This window comes from Aotus nancymaae, unplaced genomic scaffold (assembly GCF_030222135.1).
Source record: "Aotus nancymaae isolate 86718 unplaced genomic scaffold, 86718_ANA_hifiasm-v0.15.2.pri h1tg000057l, whole genome shotgun sequence".
Classification (NCBI taxonomy): Eukaryota; Metazoa; Chordata; class Mammalia; order Primates; family Aotidae; genus Aotus; species Aotus nancymaae.
The window spans coordinates 52,562,185-52,580,162 of NW_026988471.1; the positions used below are offsets into that span (position 1 = coordinate 52,562,185).

Sequence of the window (17,978 nt, forward strand, 5' to 3'; positions counted from 1 at the left end):
AAGACCTAACACCATAAAAACCCTAGAAGAAAACCTAGGCAAAACCATTCAGGACATAGGCATAGGCAAGGACTTCATGACCAAAACACCAAAAGCATTGGCAACAAAAGCCAAAATAGAAAAATGGGACCTAATCAAACTCCACAGCTTCTGCACGGCAAAAGAAACAGTCATTAGAGTGAATCGGCAACCAACAGAATGGGAAAAAATTTTTGCAGCCTACCCATCTGACAAAGGGCTGATAATCCAGAATTTACAACAAACTAAAACAGATTTACAAGAAAAAAACAAGCCCATTCAAAAGTGGGCGAAGGATATGAACAGATACTTTACAAAAGAAGACATACATGAGGCCAACAAGCATATGAAAAAATGCTCATCATCACTGGTCATTAGAGAAATGCAAATCAAAACTACATTGAGATACCATCTCACGCCAGTTAGAATGGCGATCATTAAAAAATCTGGAGACAACAGATGCTGGAGAGGATGTGGAGAAATAGGAACACTTTTACACTGTTGGTGGGAGTGTAAATTAGTTCAACCATTGTGGAAGACAGTGTGGCGATTTCTCAAGGACCTAGAAATAGAAATTCCATTTGACCCAGCAATCCCATTACTGGGCATATATCCAAAGGATTATAAATCGTTCTACTATAAGGACACATGCACACGAATGTTCATTGCGGCACAGTTTACAATAGCAAAGACCTGGAACCAACCCAAATGCCCATCGATGATACACTGGACAGGGAAAATGTGGCACATATACACCATGGAATATTATGCAGCCATCAAAAACGATGAGTTCGCGTCCTTTGTAGGGACATGGATGAACCTGGAAACCATCATTCTCAGCAAACTGACACAAGAACACAAAATCAAACACCACATGTTCTCACTCATAGATGGGTGTTGAACAATGGGAACACAGGGACACAGGGAGGGGAGCACTATACACTGGGGTCTGTTGGGGGGGAGTGGGGGGAGACAGCAGTGGGTGGGGAGTTGGGGAGAGATAGCATGGGGAGAAGTGCCACATACAGGTGAAGGGAAGGAAGGCAGCAAATCACACTGCCACGTATGCACCTATGCAACAATCTTTCATGTTTTTCACAGGTACCCCAAAACCTAAAATGCAATTAAAAAAAAAAAGAAGAATTCCTTTTTAAAATTCACCTTTATTAAAATGTTGGTGAGCTCTATGTAGGGAAGATATTTACATTACGAACAGTGGAGCAGTCGACTTTCTAAGTCCCTCCATTTAACTTTACGTTCAATCATAATTAGATCCAACACACCACTCATATCAACAACTTTTCCAGTCACCTGGGAGATTTCCATAGTTCTATACTCACATTCTACCCCTTGATCCTCTGGGTTTATGTTCTACAGCCTTTAGCAACAGGCTGGTGGTAACTGGGTCATCAGGACAGGTCCTACAACATGTAAGAGAGCACAGCTTCCCTTGAGGGAGAGGAACAAAATACCTCAAACAACATATTCCAAATTTTCAGTTTTGGAAGGTAATTCTACAGATAGGGAAGAAAGCTATTCTAGACAAGTTAACCTTTCTTTCTCACTTTAAGTCCAACTGGTCCAGCTACTCTTCCTCATCTAGAAATTATTTGTAGTTTGATACAAACCTTGAAGTATTTTGGATTTTGTTTTAATTAAAAAACTCTTCCATTATAGATTGAAGCATGAATCACTATATAGTTATTTAAAAGATAGAAAGATTGTCCAAGTGCAGTGGCTTTTGCCTGTAATCCTAGCACTTTGGGACTCTAAGGGAAGTGGATCACTTGAAGATCAGCCTAGGCAACACAGCAAGACCCCAACTCTACAAAAATTAAACATTAAAAAAAATTAACTGGTTATGGTGGTGTGTGCTTGTGGTGAGGCTGAGGCAGTAAGATAGCCTGAGCCCAACAGTTTGAGGCTTTAGTGAGCTATGATTTTTGCCACTGCACTCCAGCCTGGGCAAAAGAGCAACACCCCATGTCAAAAAATAAACAAAGGTAAAGGTGAGCAAGGCAGAATGTGAAAGTTTGTCCTATTATTCATGAGGCAGAGAGTCATATGTCCATTCTTTTCTTTCAACACACAACACAGATGTAGATATGTTCATTCTTCCACACTTTTTTTTTTTGAGACGGAGTTTCACTCTTGTTGACCAAGCTGGAGTGCAATGGCACAATCTTGGCTCACTGCAACCTCTGCCTCCTGGGTTCAAGCGATTCTCCTGCCTCAGTCCCCTAAGTGGCAGGGATTACAGGCATGCGCCACCATGCTGGGCTAATTTTTTGTATTTTTAGTAGAAACGAGGTTTCACCATGTTAGCCAGGCTGGTCTTGAACTCCTGACCTTAGGTGATCTACCCACCTTGGCCTCCCAAAGTGCTGGGATTACAGGTGTGAGCCATAACTCCTGGCCCTTCCACACTATGTTTTTACAAACACTAAGGCTATACTTTCCTTTTTAAAAATACTATTATCAGCCGGGCACAGTATTTTGTATTAGTCAATACAAAAGATTTATTTATTAGTCAATACAAAAGATAATTAGAATGGTAAATTCACTGCCAAAGAAACAAAATAAATCCTACTACTAAAAATAAGTCTTTTAAAGTTATTCACTGGTTTGAATTATCTCCCATCTCTTGTTTCATTAACATAAAAAAGCATAAGTTAACTATTTCTTGAAATATAAACCCCTAAAAACTCTGCATCTCTAACTTTCTCCAAATACTAATAAAAGTAGGCACAATACTGAATTTCATAAATGGGATTCTAATAATGATAATTTGAAACTGTAAACTATGTGGCCAGAATAGCGTTTCTCAAATAGTCCCATGGAATACCAATGTTCCTTTGAAGTATTCCTAAATGTTCCATAAAGAAAAAGAATACAGTCGGGCACAGTGGCTCACACCAGTAATTCCAGCACTTTGGGAGGCTGAGGCAGGCAAAACACCTGAGGTCAGGAGTTCGAGACCAGCCTGGCCAACATGGAAAAACCCCATCTCTATTAAAAATACAAAAGTTAGCCAGGCTTGGTGGCACTTGCCTATAATCCCAGCTACCCAGGAGGCTGAGGCAGGAGACTCACTTGAACCCAGGAGGCAGAGGTGATGGTGAGCTGAGATTGCGCCACTGCACTCCAGCCTGGCAACAAGAGTGAAAGAATACTATGGTCAAATATATTTCAAAGTGCTGGGGTAAACAAATGTTGTTTAATGAGCGGTTTTTTCAGAAACCTTCATTCTTTTACTTAACAAATAATTTACTGAACGCCTACCATATACCTGGCGCTAAACTGAGTCTGGGAGTTACAACAGTGAGCAAGATGAATAAAATCCCTGCCTTCAGAGAACATTCTTTCTAGTGAAGGGGGGCAGTAAATAAACAAGGGAGCAGTAATTAACTGGAGTCAGTGATGAAGACACTAAAAGAAGATGCATAAAGAGGTCAGTGGATACTTCAGACTGGGTGGGCACAGTAAGTCACATGTATAATATCTTCATGTTTTTCTACACTGGGGGATATAGGACATAGTGTTTTGCAAAATTATGTGACTAGAAAACCTTTTGTCAATGAAATTTAATAGTTCACTTAATCAGTTTTCTACCCAAAACACAGACAACAGCAAGATCAACATTCAAAGATAGCGATTCTCTTCCCAAATCCAGTCTTTGTAAAGTTTCCTCACCTATGAAAGTAGGAATAAAAATGTACATATTTCATAGAATCATAGTGAAGAGCCAATTATCTACTTCATGTAAAACACCCACATGAGGCTTAATATACACTCTGCTCAATAAATGTTATAATTACTGTTAATACAGCACTCTGCACATGAAGTTTTCTGTCATTCAAGGGTGTCTGTCATTCAAGTTTCCCTTTTAAAATCTCGAATTTATAATATCACTTTTTTTGCTCCTGTACATAGAAGATTCCTTGAGGACAGCAACTAGAATAAGAGATTGCATGTAGCAGCCAGGTGTGGTGGTTCATATCTATAATCCCAGGACTTTTGGAGGCCAAGGTGGGCGGATCACCTGAGGTTGGGAGTTCGAGACCAGCCTGACCAACATGGAGAAACCTCATCTGTACTAAAAATACCAAATTAGCTGGGCATGGTGGCACATGCCTTTAAACCCAGCTACTCGGAAGGCTGAGGCAGGAGAATCACTTTAACCTGGGAGGTGGAGGTTGTGGTGAGCTGAGATCATGCCATTGCACTCCAGCCTGAGCAACAAGAGCAAAACTCCATCTCAAAAAAAAAAAAGAGATTGCATGTAGCTAAATCTCAATAACTGCTTCCTCTGTAGTTGGTTGTACAGATTATCCAAAGCAGGTTAAATGCAGATGCAGGGAAAAAAAAGAAACTTAATATAAAAAAGCAATCACTCCTCCTGGAAACCCAAACCACATTAAACCAAAGCTTCCATGAAACATTGCGTAATACTTTTCACATATTCTAAGTACTTTGATAAATTACTAGTAATGTGTTATATTCTTCCTGATAAAATTCATTAAGATACTATGGCACTTCTGTGGTATTCCCGCCAGAAACACAAACCCTGACCTCATCAAGAAGAAACATCAGACAAACTCAAATTGAAGAATATTCTACATAATCAATGACCAGAACTCTTAAAAAAGTTAAAATCATAAAAGACTGAAAAACTGTTCCAAATTAAAAGAGGCCAAATAGACATGACAACTAAGTATAACAAGTGATCTTAGATTCATCATGGACCAAAATCTTTTTTTCCTTTTGCTATAAAAGACATTGATGAAAAAATTGAATGAGGGCTGTAGACTGAATCATACTATTAACTTCCTGATTATGATCATCATATGGTAGTTAGAATTTTGTTGCTTTTAGGAGTTCACACTAAAGTAGAACTAAAGGGGCATGATGTCTACCACTTAATCACAAAGGGATAAAAAAATACAAAGAAGGAAATTAAATGACAAACATGGCAAAAGAAGAAAATTTGGGTAAAAAGTATATGAGGAAACCCTTGTACTGTTATTGAATATTTCCATAAGTCTGAAATTATTTCAAAATAAAATGTTTAAATACAAAAAAAAAGGTAGGGGAAGGAAAGATGTAAAATAATGATATGAATAGATGCTCAACACCATCAGCACTTAGGAAAATCTAAATAAAAACCACAGTGAGATACTACTAAATACTATTGGAATTACTAAAATATAACAGAGAAAAAGAAAGAGCCGGCAATATCAAATGTTGGCAAGGATATGGGGCAACTAAAAGTCTCAAACATTACTGAAGGAAAGGCAAACTGGTAGAAAAAAACTTCCAACTTGTTTTCCAAAGTTAAACATATAATTACCATATGTCATACCAATCCTAAGTATTAACTCAAAAGAAATAAAAACTTACATTGATATAAAACTTATGTGCAAAAATGTTTATAATGTATTTATTCATAACCACTAAACACTGAAAACAACTTAAATATCCAACTGATGAATGAATGAACTGTATTACATCTATTTAATAGAATACAATGCAGCAACAAAAAGGAATGGATTATTGATACATGCAACAATATGGATGAATCTCAAAAGTATCATGCTACCTCAAAAAAGTCAGTCTCAAAGGCTATATGGTATGTATTAATCATATATATGTGTATATATATATATATATACACATATATATATGTCATTCTGCAAAATGTAAACTACAGGGATAGGAGCAGATTGGTTGCTGTCAGGGGTGAAGGTGGGGGGAGGGAGGAAAATACTGATGAAAAATTGGCAGCGTGATGGAATGAAGTGAGGGAATGGTTCTGTATCTTGATTGTTGCCATTACATAATTGTATGAATACATCAAAACTCACAGAACTCATACTAAAAAGAGTGAATTTTACTGTACATAAATTTTAATAATTTTTTTACCCATTTTAATGATATTCTGTTATAAGCATTTTTTTTTTTAATTTTAATAATATTAAGTTCACAAAAAATAAAGTACTTTCACAGACAACTAATTTTATTCTCAGTCCAATAACAAAGACTAGATAGGTCTCTGATTTTGTAAGTGAGGACACTGAAGCATAGAGTAAATAAATAAATAACAAATTACATGTGGCAGGACCAAAACTACAGTCCAGCTGCACTGATTATATTCCAAATGCTTCATTGACTCAATTTTCTCATGTTCCACTAAATTTTATGGGACACAATGTCCCTGAAGACAAATAGGATCAAATAGAAGAAAGGAGGAGAAGAAAAAAGACAGTTATTGGAAGAAAGCCATGTAGGATTTGGCTGTCGTCCTTAAGGAATTAAAAAGTCTTTAATAGAAGAGGTCTGAACAGTGATCCATACAGGCAACACATTAATTGGCATTAAAGGATTAGTTGGTGATTTCTTCCATAAAAGCTTCTTAATTTTTTAATGCTAAGAAAAGGCAAAAGCAAAAATAAAGCATTCACAGGTAACCTTGCAAATATTGCTACAATTTAAGTGATATCTGGTCTTCAGAACTACACTGAGAACAATGATGGTGCCTACAATTCAAAACAGATTTTGCAACTTTAAATAAACAAAGTCCCAGAAGCTGCCACCCAAGAATAGAAAACAAGAGCAAAACCTTTAAAAATAACTTTTCAGTTTCAAAATCAAAGAAGTAGTGGTATAACAGTTGCCAAAAGAACATACTATAAGTACAAAAGCTGAAGAAAAAATTAAGCTTAGTTTAACAAAAAAAAAAAAAGAAAGAAAGAAAAATTACGTCTGTACCACAGACAGTATACTTACCTAAAAACAATGGTGTGGTTTCTTCTAAAGTAGTTGCATTAGGATCTGCCCCCGCTTCTAAAAGAATCTGTACGATTTTCCAATGTCCTTGACTTGCAGCAAGATGTAAGGCACAGAAACCTTCAAAAGTCTTCATCTTAATGTAGTTTTCAGATGAATCTATGGAAGAATAATAAGAGACCATCAACTAGAAGATACCACTTCTATTTCCTGGTTTTAAAAAGCAAAGATTCCAAGAGGAATTTAATGGACTATTAAAATGTAAGTAATTTATAAATGACAGGTTTCACCGTATAATACTCTAGAAAATCAAGAAAAAGTTCTACAAGGATCCCAATGTAAACAACGCTTTGGTATTTTTAATACACAAATCCTGCCCTCTTATTCTCATTTTCTCTTCTCTAATTTTTGGTGAGCAAGGGAAGAAGGGTGGCAGAAATTGAAAGGCAACACAAAAGCACTATCTCAGGAGGATGCAGCACCAAAGATTTGCTTAAACAGGATTTACTGAAATATTAATCAATTTTTTTTATTTTTAAATTTCCATAAGGCAAATGGTCTGATCTACAGCGTTACTTCTTTGTACTCAACTAATGCCATGAGGCAGTTTTAAATACTCCTCTACTAACTTAAGACTATGGTTCAATAGTTAATGAAAACTGCAATTCTAAAAGAATAAAATACACTTCAACACAAACAAACAGTGACATATAATAAGGAATTTATAAGTTAAAATTCCTGTAATGTATTGTTATGCAAACCTCAAGGTTCTGGTAACACTCAAATTATACAAATAACATTTATACAATAAAATGCTATGCCCATTATAGAAGGCTGGGCTCTAAGGTGAGTGGTAAAGACATTTCTGAGTGTTGGAATAAACTAAATAGAAAACCAAAAAAAAACTTTTAAAAACATTTTCTTGAAGTGTCAGAATTGAAACGAATGCTCCTAACTAGTCATCTATTTTAAGTAATTCTTCTAATTGTAACCCACTGATGAACAAGTAGATCAAGCCATAATATCCAAATAACAGCTTGTCAGTACATACATTCAAAGAAAATAGTCTCAAACTTTGCAGATGTACAAGTAAATGGCAAGATAGGGTAGTCATATTTTAAAAGGGCATATCACCAAAATAGCGTTTCAGAGATTAGTCAGAAGTTATTATTCAGAGTAGTTTATTAAGATTAGTCAGAGATTAGTCAGACATGACCCTTATTTCATATATTAACCTGAAAGTTTTGTGAATACAAATGACATGGAAAACTAGGAATCCAAAGATATATATACATAATTGACATAGGTAGATTGGCTTTTAAATGGGAAATTTCAATACTATAAAGATGCTGATTCTTCCCAAAATAATTAATAAATTTAATACAATTCTAATAAAAATGCCAATAGAGCTGTTTGCTGGTTTTATAATTGATAAAGTAACCCAAGTTGGTAAGTCTAGTGTAGTGATGCAGGAGTTTTTGCTCCTTAGTTCAGCTAAAATCCAGGTTTTTGTGTCACCACCAGGAAAAATTAGGCATGTGGACACACTGAAAGGTGAGGAGAGAGGAGTTTATTAAAAGAAAGCTCTCAGCAAGAAAAAGGGGGTCCTGCCAACAGGGTCCAATCTCACAGATGGACTATCAGGCCACCACACATGAGCTGAAGAGGCCAGGCTCCTCCCTACTGCATAAAACATGAATTCCCAGTGGCTTCACACCATTCTTCCAGTGCACAGGTGAGACCTTATTCTGAGCCACTCCACATTGATTTATTTCCCTTTCTGTGCATGTGTTAAGGGACGGAATTCTTCACTGTGGACATATTTAGGCAACCCCCTGTGCACAATGACCTGGGCAGCATCTGGCTGTCTCCTGTATCTATCAATAGGGCAGGTAAGAGTAACAAAGAATTTAGAAAAATGACCAAGACAAGCATTGAAGCATGCGTAGATTTACTATATATTAAACTATGTCTTAAAGTCAGAAAAAGTAAAGTGATGTGATCCTGGTACAAATGCAGAAAGGAAGGTACCCATCACGGAAAGGAATTAACAGAAGCAATAAGAGACTAAGAAAGATGATCGCTAAACAGTAGGAGACCTAGACCAGTGTTATACTATGGAAGCCAAGAAACTAGATGTTCTCTTCCACTTACAAAGAAGAAAAAGAGATACAGTTTAATCCTGGCCATTTCAATATTATGCCTTACAGCAGAGTGAACCTTAATGTATGCAATTAAAAAAAAAATCAACCAGGAGATAAAAGGAAGGGGGATCCTAGGACAGAATGCGACTGTGACAAAAGAATCTAATTGGATTACAAACATATGTCATAACCACACTGAGAGGTAGAGAAAAAAGATGCTGGCCTACATAACTTTGATTAATGATGCTATAACTGAAAACCGTAAGACAAAGACAAAACAAACTGCACATAAACACTGCAGTCTAGTTGGTAAAGCTGTTTCTAGGAGTAGAGATTAACAATTCTGAAACCACTCCACGTGAATACTAAAAGCAAACAAATAAATCAACAGATGGCAGAGCTGGGAGCCAGGTTTCTTACTGTTGGAAAGGAAGGTTACAGATAAGGAAACAGGGAAGGCTAGAATGAACCATGTGGTTCTGGATTAGAGTCCAGACATCAGTATGAATTCATGTTTAGCTTAATATAGAGACAGATGGCTATACACGGAAATAATTATAGATGTATGTATATTTGGGTTATAATAGATAAATATATTTTCTAGATCTTTCTGCTGAAAGGGCTTAAAATCAATGACAGTCCAGGAGCAACAAGCACAAGCACACCCAGTCCTCAGATCTTGGTTTTCTTTTCTTTTTTTTTTTTTTTGAGTTGGAGTTTCACTCATTGCCCAAGTTGGAGTGCAGTAGTGGGATCTCAGCTCGCTGCAACCTCCACCTCCACCTCCACCTCCCGTGTTCAGTAGATTCTCCTGCCTCAGCCTCCCGAGTAGCTGGGATTACAGGCGCCATCATGCCCTGGGAATTTTTTGTATTTTCAGTAGAAACGGGTTTTCACCATGTTGACCAGGCTGGTCTCAAACTCCTGACCTCAGGTGATCATCCACCTCAGCCTCCCAAAGTGCTGGGATTACAGGTGTGAGCCACTGCACCCAGCCTCAGATCTTGGTTTTCAATATCATTCTCCCATAAAAGAAACCAGCGCTCTTATGAAAAGGGTGAGGTGGGAAATATACAAAGAGTCTGGAGTACACTGTAGGTACAAAAAGTGAGAAGTGCTCAAAAAACAAAAAACGGGGCATGCAAAAGAGCCACTCTGAAAGGGCATCCTATGACCAAAACAATTAGAGCAACAAAATAAATTATATTGGATTGGATTGTAACCTAAAGTACAGGCATAAAGTAAGTACCAATGACTCCATGCAGATATAAATCACTGAATATATACATTAATGGGAGAGAAGAGATAAATCTTCCATATAGAAGAATTCCAAATAATTTATGCAAAGACTCCTCCATCAAGGAAGGACAGCTTAATTCCCACTTCTTGAGTGCAAGCCATCCTTAGTGACTTGCATACACACTCATCTTAGGAAAAGGAAACAAAATCTTCTGCGTGATTATCTATGAAGTAAAGAAAATAAAAGGCACTTCTCACACAGGTGAGAAATACTGAAGTCAATTTACTACTAACTTGAGATCTTGAAATATTTTACCCAGGAGTTGGAGACTGCATGACAAAAAAAAGATATTAAGCTAACTTTAAACTCATTGGACCAGGAGGTAACATCTGAAGTTAGATTTAGGCTGCAATTTTGACTCTGCCAGAAATAATAAGGGTTACCCTTTGGGCCAATTACTTAAAACTCTCTGAGGCTCAGTTCCTCAACAGTGAAACAAGGATAAATTAGCTGGACCAACTCTCAACAGGGTTCAAAAGAATTATCTGAATAGTTTGAATTTTTATAAAATACAAATGCAGGTAGATATGCAATTTAAGTACTGTCAAAGTCGCTAAAAATTTGGTAAAGTCTCCAAAGTATCATTTTAAAAAAGTTTTCAGCACTCACTATAAATTAGTTTTGAAAGTTCCAAAGGTAAACTGCTTTCCTTAAGCTGATATATGAGTTTTAGCAAAGGGATCTTATCTACCTTACACTGGACCATCAACCACCACCTTCTCACTCTCTTCCCTTCTCTACAGGAGGGCTTCTGGAAAAAAAAAAAAGGCTCATCGTATTCACTGTTTTTAATGCTTTAATCTCTCTTTACCCTCAAAGGAAGGCAAAGTGGTTTCTCCTTCTCATCTACTTACTGAAACTTTAAATGGTCTGGGTATTAAAGACTTTCTTAATGGACAAATACAATGAGTACTTCAGGCCTTTCACAATTTGTGAGTTCTTTCCTGGCAGTACTTGGAGAATTAGAGCCACCTCAGCTGAACCAATTCCAGCCACTGAAGTCTGTGTAGCAATGACAAGAGTTGGCCCAAACACTCTGCCACTGAAACCACACCCTATGTTTGCCAACACAGTCTCTCTCTTTTTTTTTTTTTTTTGTACTTTAAGTTCTAGGGTACATGTGCAGAACATGCAGGTTTGCTACATAGGTATACACATGCCATGGTGGTTGGCTATATCCATCACCCTGTCATCTAAATTAGGTATTTGTCCTAATGCTATTCCCTCCTCCCCTAGGCCCCACCCCCTGACCCACGGACCCCAGTGTGTGATGTTCGCTTCCCTGTGTGCTGTCACAGTGTCTTTTTACTTATAAATAATGAAGTTGCTTATTACTTCATATAAAAGTGGTAGTGATGGGTGGTAGACTGTTATTTTTGTTTTCTACAAACTCTAACAGGGAAAGTAAAACCTCAAGGTTTTCAGTAGAGGAGACAGGTTAAGTATTAAGAACAGAACCTTTCTCAACAGCTGAGCCAGAATTTGATGACAAATTTACTACATGTCAATCACAAGTGTAATAAATGTCAAGATTGTATTGCCACGCCATTTACACAATTTATATCCTCTTACTATGTTTTATTTAGGAATTCTAAAAAAAAGGTTAGATATAAAATAATTTCCACAATACAAGGAATTTTATTATGTGCAAACTTCTCAGATAACCCTCAGGAGAGACTTTTTACTGCACACAAGATTCAGGGAAGAAGTCAGTGAAGAGAAAGAGGTTGAAAGGCATTACAAAGAAAGTAGACACCATAAGAAAAGTGACAACGAGAAAATATCCGAAACACATATAACAGCGAAAGATTAACATTCAGAATACATAAAGAGCTCTTTAAAGATAAGGCAAGGCCTAACGCAGTGGCTCACGCCTGTAATCCCAGCACTTTAGGAAGCCAAGGAAGGAGTATCACTTGAGGCCAGGAGTTCAAGACCAACCCGGACAACATAGCAAGAACCCGCATCTCTACAAAATATAAAAAATAAAAAATTAGCTTGATGTGATGGCATGTGTCTGTAGTCCCAGTTATTCAGGAGACTGAGGTGGGAGGATCACTTGACCCAGGAGTTGGAGGCTGCAGAGAGCCATGATCACACCACTGCACTCTAGTTTGGAAAACAGAGTGAGACCCCATCTCTTTAAAAAAATTTTTTTAATTAAAAAAATAAAGATAAGGTAAGTCTAGAACTTCCAAAGTGAAATCCTGCCTGCCTAATGACATCATTAGAATAGTAGAATCTAGCAATACCTGAAGAGATCTATCATTCCGACTGACATTTACTTGAGCTACTATATCCCCTTTCTTTGTTTAAGCTAGTACTAACTAGGTTTCTTTCCCTCACTACTGAAAGAATCCTGATTAACACAGCATACAATTCAGCATTATCTATGAATATTTTAACTTGGCATATGTGATGGTTAATTTTACGTGTCAACTTGACTGGGTTAAGGAATGCCCATATAGCTGCTAAAACATTATTTCTGGGTGTATCCATGAAGATGTTTCAGGAAGACATTACCATCTGAATCACAAGACTGAATAAACAAGATCCGCCCTCACCAATGTGAGTGGCCATCATCTAATCCTTTAAGGACATAAAAGAAAAAAGAAAGGCAGAGGAAGAATTCATTCTCTTTTGAGCTAGGACATGTATCTCCTTCTGTCCTTGGATACTGGAGATTCTGATAATCAGGACTTCAAACTCCAGGACTTATACCAGTGGCCTCCCACATCCACCCCAGTTCCCAGTCCTATGGCCTCAGACTGAGAGTTATACCATCACTTCCCCTGGTTCAGCTCCCATAATCACATTAGCCAATTCCCATAGTAAATCCTCTCTTGTCTATTTATATACATTCTACTGGTTCTATTTCTCCAGAAAACTCTAATTAAACCAGTAATTGCACTTCTAAAACTCCATCTTACAGAAATGCTCAACCATGTGTACAGCACAAAGATACATACATAAAGATGTTCACTGAATCACTAGTTATAACAGCAAAACTTTAGGAAATAAACAAAATGTCTATCAATAGGAAAATGGTTACATAAATTACTTTATATATGTACTATGAAATACTACGCAACAGTGTTTTCACTCAGAATGAAGTGGGGAGATATACAGTTTTGAGCAGAAGAGTGACTTGGTCTGATGTATTTTAAAAGGATCCTTCTAATATATTTGGGGTGGCCTGTCATGGGATGGAGAGGGAGCAATGGCAGATACAGAAGATCTGTTAAGATGCTATTATAGCAACCTAGACAAAATACAAAAATTAGCCTGGCCTGGTGGTGGGCGCCTATAATTCCAGCTAGTTGGGAGGCTGAGACTGGAGAATCACTTGAACCCAGGAGGCGGAGGCTGCAGTATAAGCTGAGATCATACCACTTCACTCCAGCCTGGAAGACAGAGGGAGACCCTGTGTCACCAAAAAAAAAAAAAAAAAAAAATTGGTAAACCTCAGGAAGGTAGAAAAATTATATAATAAAAGACAGCAGGTATGGTACATCACACCTGTAATCCCAGCACTTTGGGAAGCCAAGGCAGGAGGGTTAATTGAGCCAAGCGTTTCAGACCATCCTGGGCAACAAAGTGAGACCCCCCCAGCTCTACAAGAAATCAAAACCTTAGGCAGGCATGGTGGCGCACACCTGTGGTCCCAGCTACATATGAGGCTGAGGCAGAAGGATCACTTGAGCCCAGGAGGTCGAGGCTACAGCGAGCCGTGTTCACGCCACTACACTCCAACCTGGGTGATAGAACAAGATCCTGTCTCAAAAAAAAAAAAAAAAGACACTTTATATATATCAGTTGAACCACAAGGAGCAAGAAAAGTATGAATCATATAAAACACAAATATGGCAAGTCAAAAGACAGAAATGTCAAACTTGCTTCAGAAACTTTTGGGATTAACCCATAGTATCAAGTTAACTGCTACCAATCTAAGGATGGTGCTCTTATCACTGAGCACAAGAGGCTCAATGGTCTGGTCTTCACTCTTCAAGACCAAAAACATTTGTACTTTACATCATTTAAAAATACCTCCTCATATATAGCTTTACACTAGGTAAATGTTTTACAAAAAGAGATCAACTATCATTCCTCATTGGTCAATGTTCCAGAACTAGAATCATCCAGAGATTAAATTACAATCTTTATAAAAAGGTAGGGGCTCTGAATAATGTATAGACTTTAACTAGTTTACAAAAGGCGAGGGAACGAGATGAATATATAGGATATTTATTTTATTTTATTTTATTTTGAGACAGAGTTTCGCTCTTGTTACCCAGGCTGGAGTGCAACGGCACGATCTCGGCTCACCGCAACCTCCACCTCCTGGGTTCAGGCAATTCTCCTGCCTCAGCCTCCTGAATAGCTGGGATTACAGGCATGCGTCACTATGCCCAGCTAATTTTTTGTATTTTTAGTAGAGACAGGGTTTCATCATGTTGACCAGGATGATCTCGATCTCTTGACCTCGTGATCCACCCGCCTCAGCCTCCCAAAGTGCTGGGATTACAGGCTTGAGCCACCGCGCCCGGCCTATAGGATATTTTTTAAAGCAACTAATAACCTATGTATCCCTACTGCCCCATTCCAATCTGACTTTTCTAGTTAGTGAATCAGATAAGCAAATCTAATAAAATGTTGGACATTAGTTTCAACTCTAAGAATACTACAGAAAAAAATCAAACTCATGGAAGAATAAGCCCAAACATGTCACTCACCATCTCCTAAAATAATTCACATGGCTGCTTCCCACCCTCTGCAAACTCTACTTCCTAGCTCCCTACTTCTACTCTAATCCCTGTGTACATACTACAAAAAAAAAATTAGATTTATCTAAAGTTTACTTCATAATGGTAAATTCTAATAACAAATACAGTGAAAGGGTTTAATTTGACCATTTATATCAACTATTCACATAACTATGTACAGTTATCTTGTCCTCCAAAAACATCAAGTTCAAAAAAGGATGGTCATTAATGATGAAACTGATAATTAAAATTTCTAAAAGAAGATACAGTTGGGACCAGATACAGTGACTCACACCTGTAATCCTAGCACTTTGGGAGGCCAAGGTGGATGGATCACTTAAGGTCAGGAGTTTGAGACCAGCCCAGCCAAAATGGTGAAACCCTGTCTCTACTAAAAATATAAAAAAAAAAGCCAGGCATTGGTGGTACACACCTATAATCCCAGCTACTTGGGAGGCTGAGGTAGGAGAATCGCTTGAACCTGGGAGGTGGAGGTTGCAGTGAGCTGAGATCGCACCACTGCACTCCAGCCTGGGTGACACAGCAAGACTTCATCTCAGAAAAAAAGAAAATATAGTCAGGTCTCTGTATCCACAGGTTTTGCATCCGCAGATTCAACCAAGGGGATGGAAGATAAAACATTTGTGGGATGAGGAACCCACAAATAGAGGGCTGACTTTTTGTATCTGCATATAGTACATTTTCCTATCTTCAGGGCAGAATGCAGAACTTGAACATCTATGAATTTTGGTGTCCATGGGCATTTTGGAACTAATCCCCTGTGGATACCAAGGGACAACTGTAGAGATTAATTTAAACAGCCATTTCAAATGCCTTTAGTCAAAAGCATACCTAACTTTACCCAGCAGATAAAGGAAAAAAAATCTGTAACATAAACTACACTATTCCTACATGAAGAAGAGATGTAACAGTATATTGAAAATGAACTTTTTGACTAGAAAAGGATATTCAAACTCATGCCTTTATCTGTTACTACAAATAGTTTGGGAACTCAAGCTTTATAGTTAACGTCAAACAGATTCTGAAAACATATCTTAAGCATTTGAAATTAGAGGAATAACATCTATTTTTCCAGTATCTTCAAACATTCGACTATAATAGACAACAGACACTTGAACATGTGACTTTAAAAACAATCATGACAAATTTCCTTCATTATGATTTAGAGAGTTTAGCCTTACCATCTCTTATCTGTTAAGATTAAAAAAAAAGAAGAAGAAAGAAAAAGAAAAAGGAAAAAAAAAACCCACCTACCAGTACCAAAAACAATGTAAAGATTATTTCCTTTCTGGTCCAGGAGGTAACAAATTAGTAGTTCTGATGAGCTATGGATCCAGAAGTCTACATTTTAAGCAGCTATACCTGGTGATAAGTATGCAGGGAAGAGGGTCTGAATTTCCACGATCAATGAAATGTAAATGGTTTGCTGAATGTTACAATGCAGAGTATTCTAGTGCCTTTAGTTTAAATTAACTGAATGCTAGAAATGTTTAATTCAATTAAATGTTAGAAAAATGGTATGACGGGAAAAGAAAGGGCTTTAGAGTCAGAGAAATGGGTTCAAATCAAATACCCTAGTTTATTATGTAAACTTTTACAAGTCAACTTCTCTGAGCCTTGGTCTTTTCACCAATAAAATGAGGATAATACTGCCTCTAACAGCACTTTTATATATATTAAATAAGATAAATTAAGCATGTACCACAATGACTACTACAAAGCAATGCTCAATCACCACCTGTTTTTCTCCTACTCCCTCTCTACTAAACGTCAGAATCTTGCCTTTAGTCAATGCCCTTCACTCAGTAGTGTGCTGGTTAACATTTAACAACTAGCTGTCCAGGGGAAGAATGCCCAGTTTATAGCACTGGTTTGTAGCACTGGCTTATTTCTGTGGTGTAAATATTCCTACCATGGCTGATCCCAAGCATGAAGTCACTGAATGCAGAGATGTAAAGAGATGTGCAATAGTACATTATTATCAATAGCACACATTATTCTCTATCCCATTTATTATCTCTATTTTGTTTGATTTTCCCCATTACACTTTCACCATTTAAAATGTATCTTGTTTGTTTAGATATTTGTCACCTGTTTCCCCTGACAAAAAAAAGCCTCAGGAAGGCAGGCATCTTGTCTCATGCTAAGTAGCTGTAAAATTCCAAAAAGTATTAAAAAGTGTTTAAAAATAAAAAGACTAATTCAATCAAAACACATCCTCAATATCAGTGCAATTATTCCTTCTGTCTGGTAAAGGAACAAAGAATAATCATGACCAGTAAATATCAAGTATTTAAATTCAAACAGCAGACTAATTCTCCCACATCACCTAGTTCAGTCAATAAAAAGAGGCCAGACAGAGGCACTTCCATATAAGATGTCCAACTAGAGTATCATACTAATTGAATCCAAGGCAGGCAATCTTACCATCCTTAATAAATAAATTCAGGCAGTTATTTTATGACTATAGAAAGAGAAACAAATACTACTGTTAATAAGTCATATATTATCTTTTTTTATGTTTTATTAATCCAGCTTGTAGGCAAAGCCTCCATACCTTGAATTTACTTTACCTGCATTAATTAACATCTGCAAACATTCTACAGAGTTGTGATAAGCTGCTTCATGAATTGGCATCCATCCCCTGTTATCAGCGACGTCGACACTTCGGCCCTTTCTAAGCAGTTTCCTTAAGACTTTTACATTGCCTTCCCTGGCAGCAAGTCCAACTGTAGAGCACGTGTCCGCGTAAGCTTCTGTAAAATCCATTTGTTTGACCAGTCTACAAAATAAGGTAGAAGGATAATACTATAGTCAATGAAACAACACTTCACTCCTAGAGACAAGCAGATCATGGTGGGCCTGTCTAGCATCTCTCACATGACTACTGAAGAATGGCCCACAATACAGAAAGTGATTGCCATGCCACAGTCTCTGCTGGTGCCT

General features: G+C 37.4%; 1 protein-coding gene across 4 annotated transcripts in view; it reads right to left on the reverse strand.

Moving 5' to 3' along the window:
• The window catches only part of ASB3 (ankyrin repeat and SOCS box containing 3), a 111,408-nt gene that overhangs the window by 60,469 nt on the left and 32,961 nt on the right, over positions 1–17,978 (reverse strand). For 3 of the 4 annotated variants that reach the window (XM_012477194.2, XM_012477197.2, XM_012477195.3), the window contains exons 2-3: positions 17,606–17,814; positions 6,805–6,963 (exon numbers count right to left, since the gene is read on the reverse strand). In XM_012477194.2, the coding sequence (XP_012332617.1) occupies positions 6,805–6,963; positions 17,606–17,801 (355 nt within the window). In that variant the 5' untranslated portion in view covers positions 17,802–17,814. Of the gene's footprint in view, positions 1–6,804; positions 6,964–17,589; positions 17,815–17,978 lie in introns of those variants that run through there. The other variant, XM_012477196.3, reaches the window with a different exon arrangement.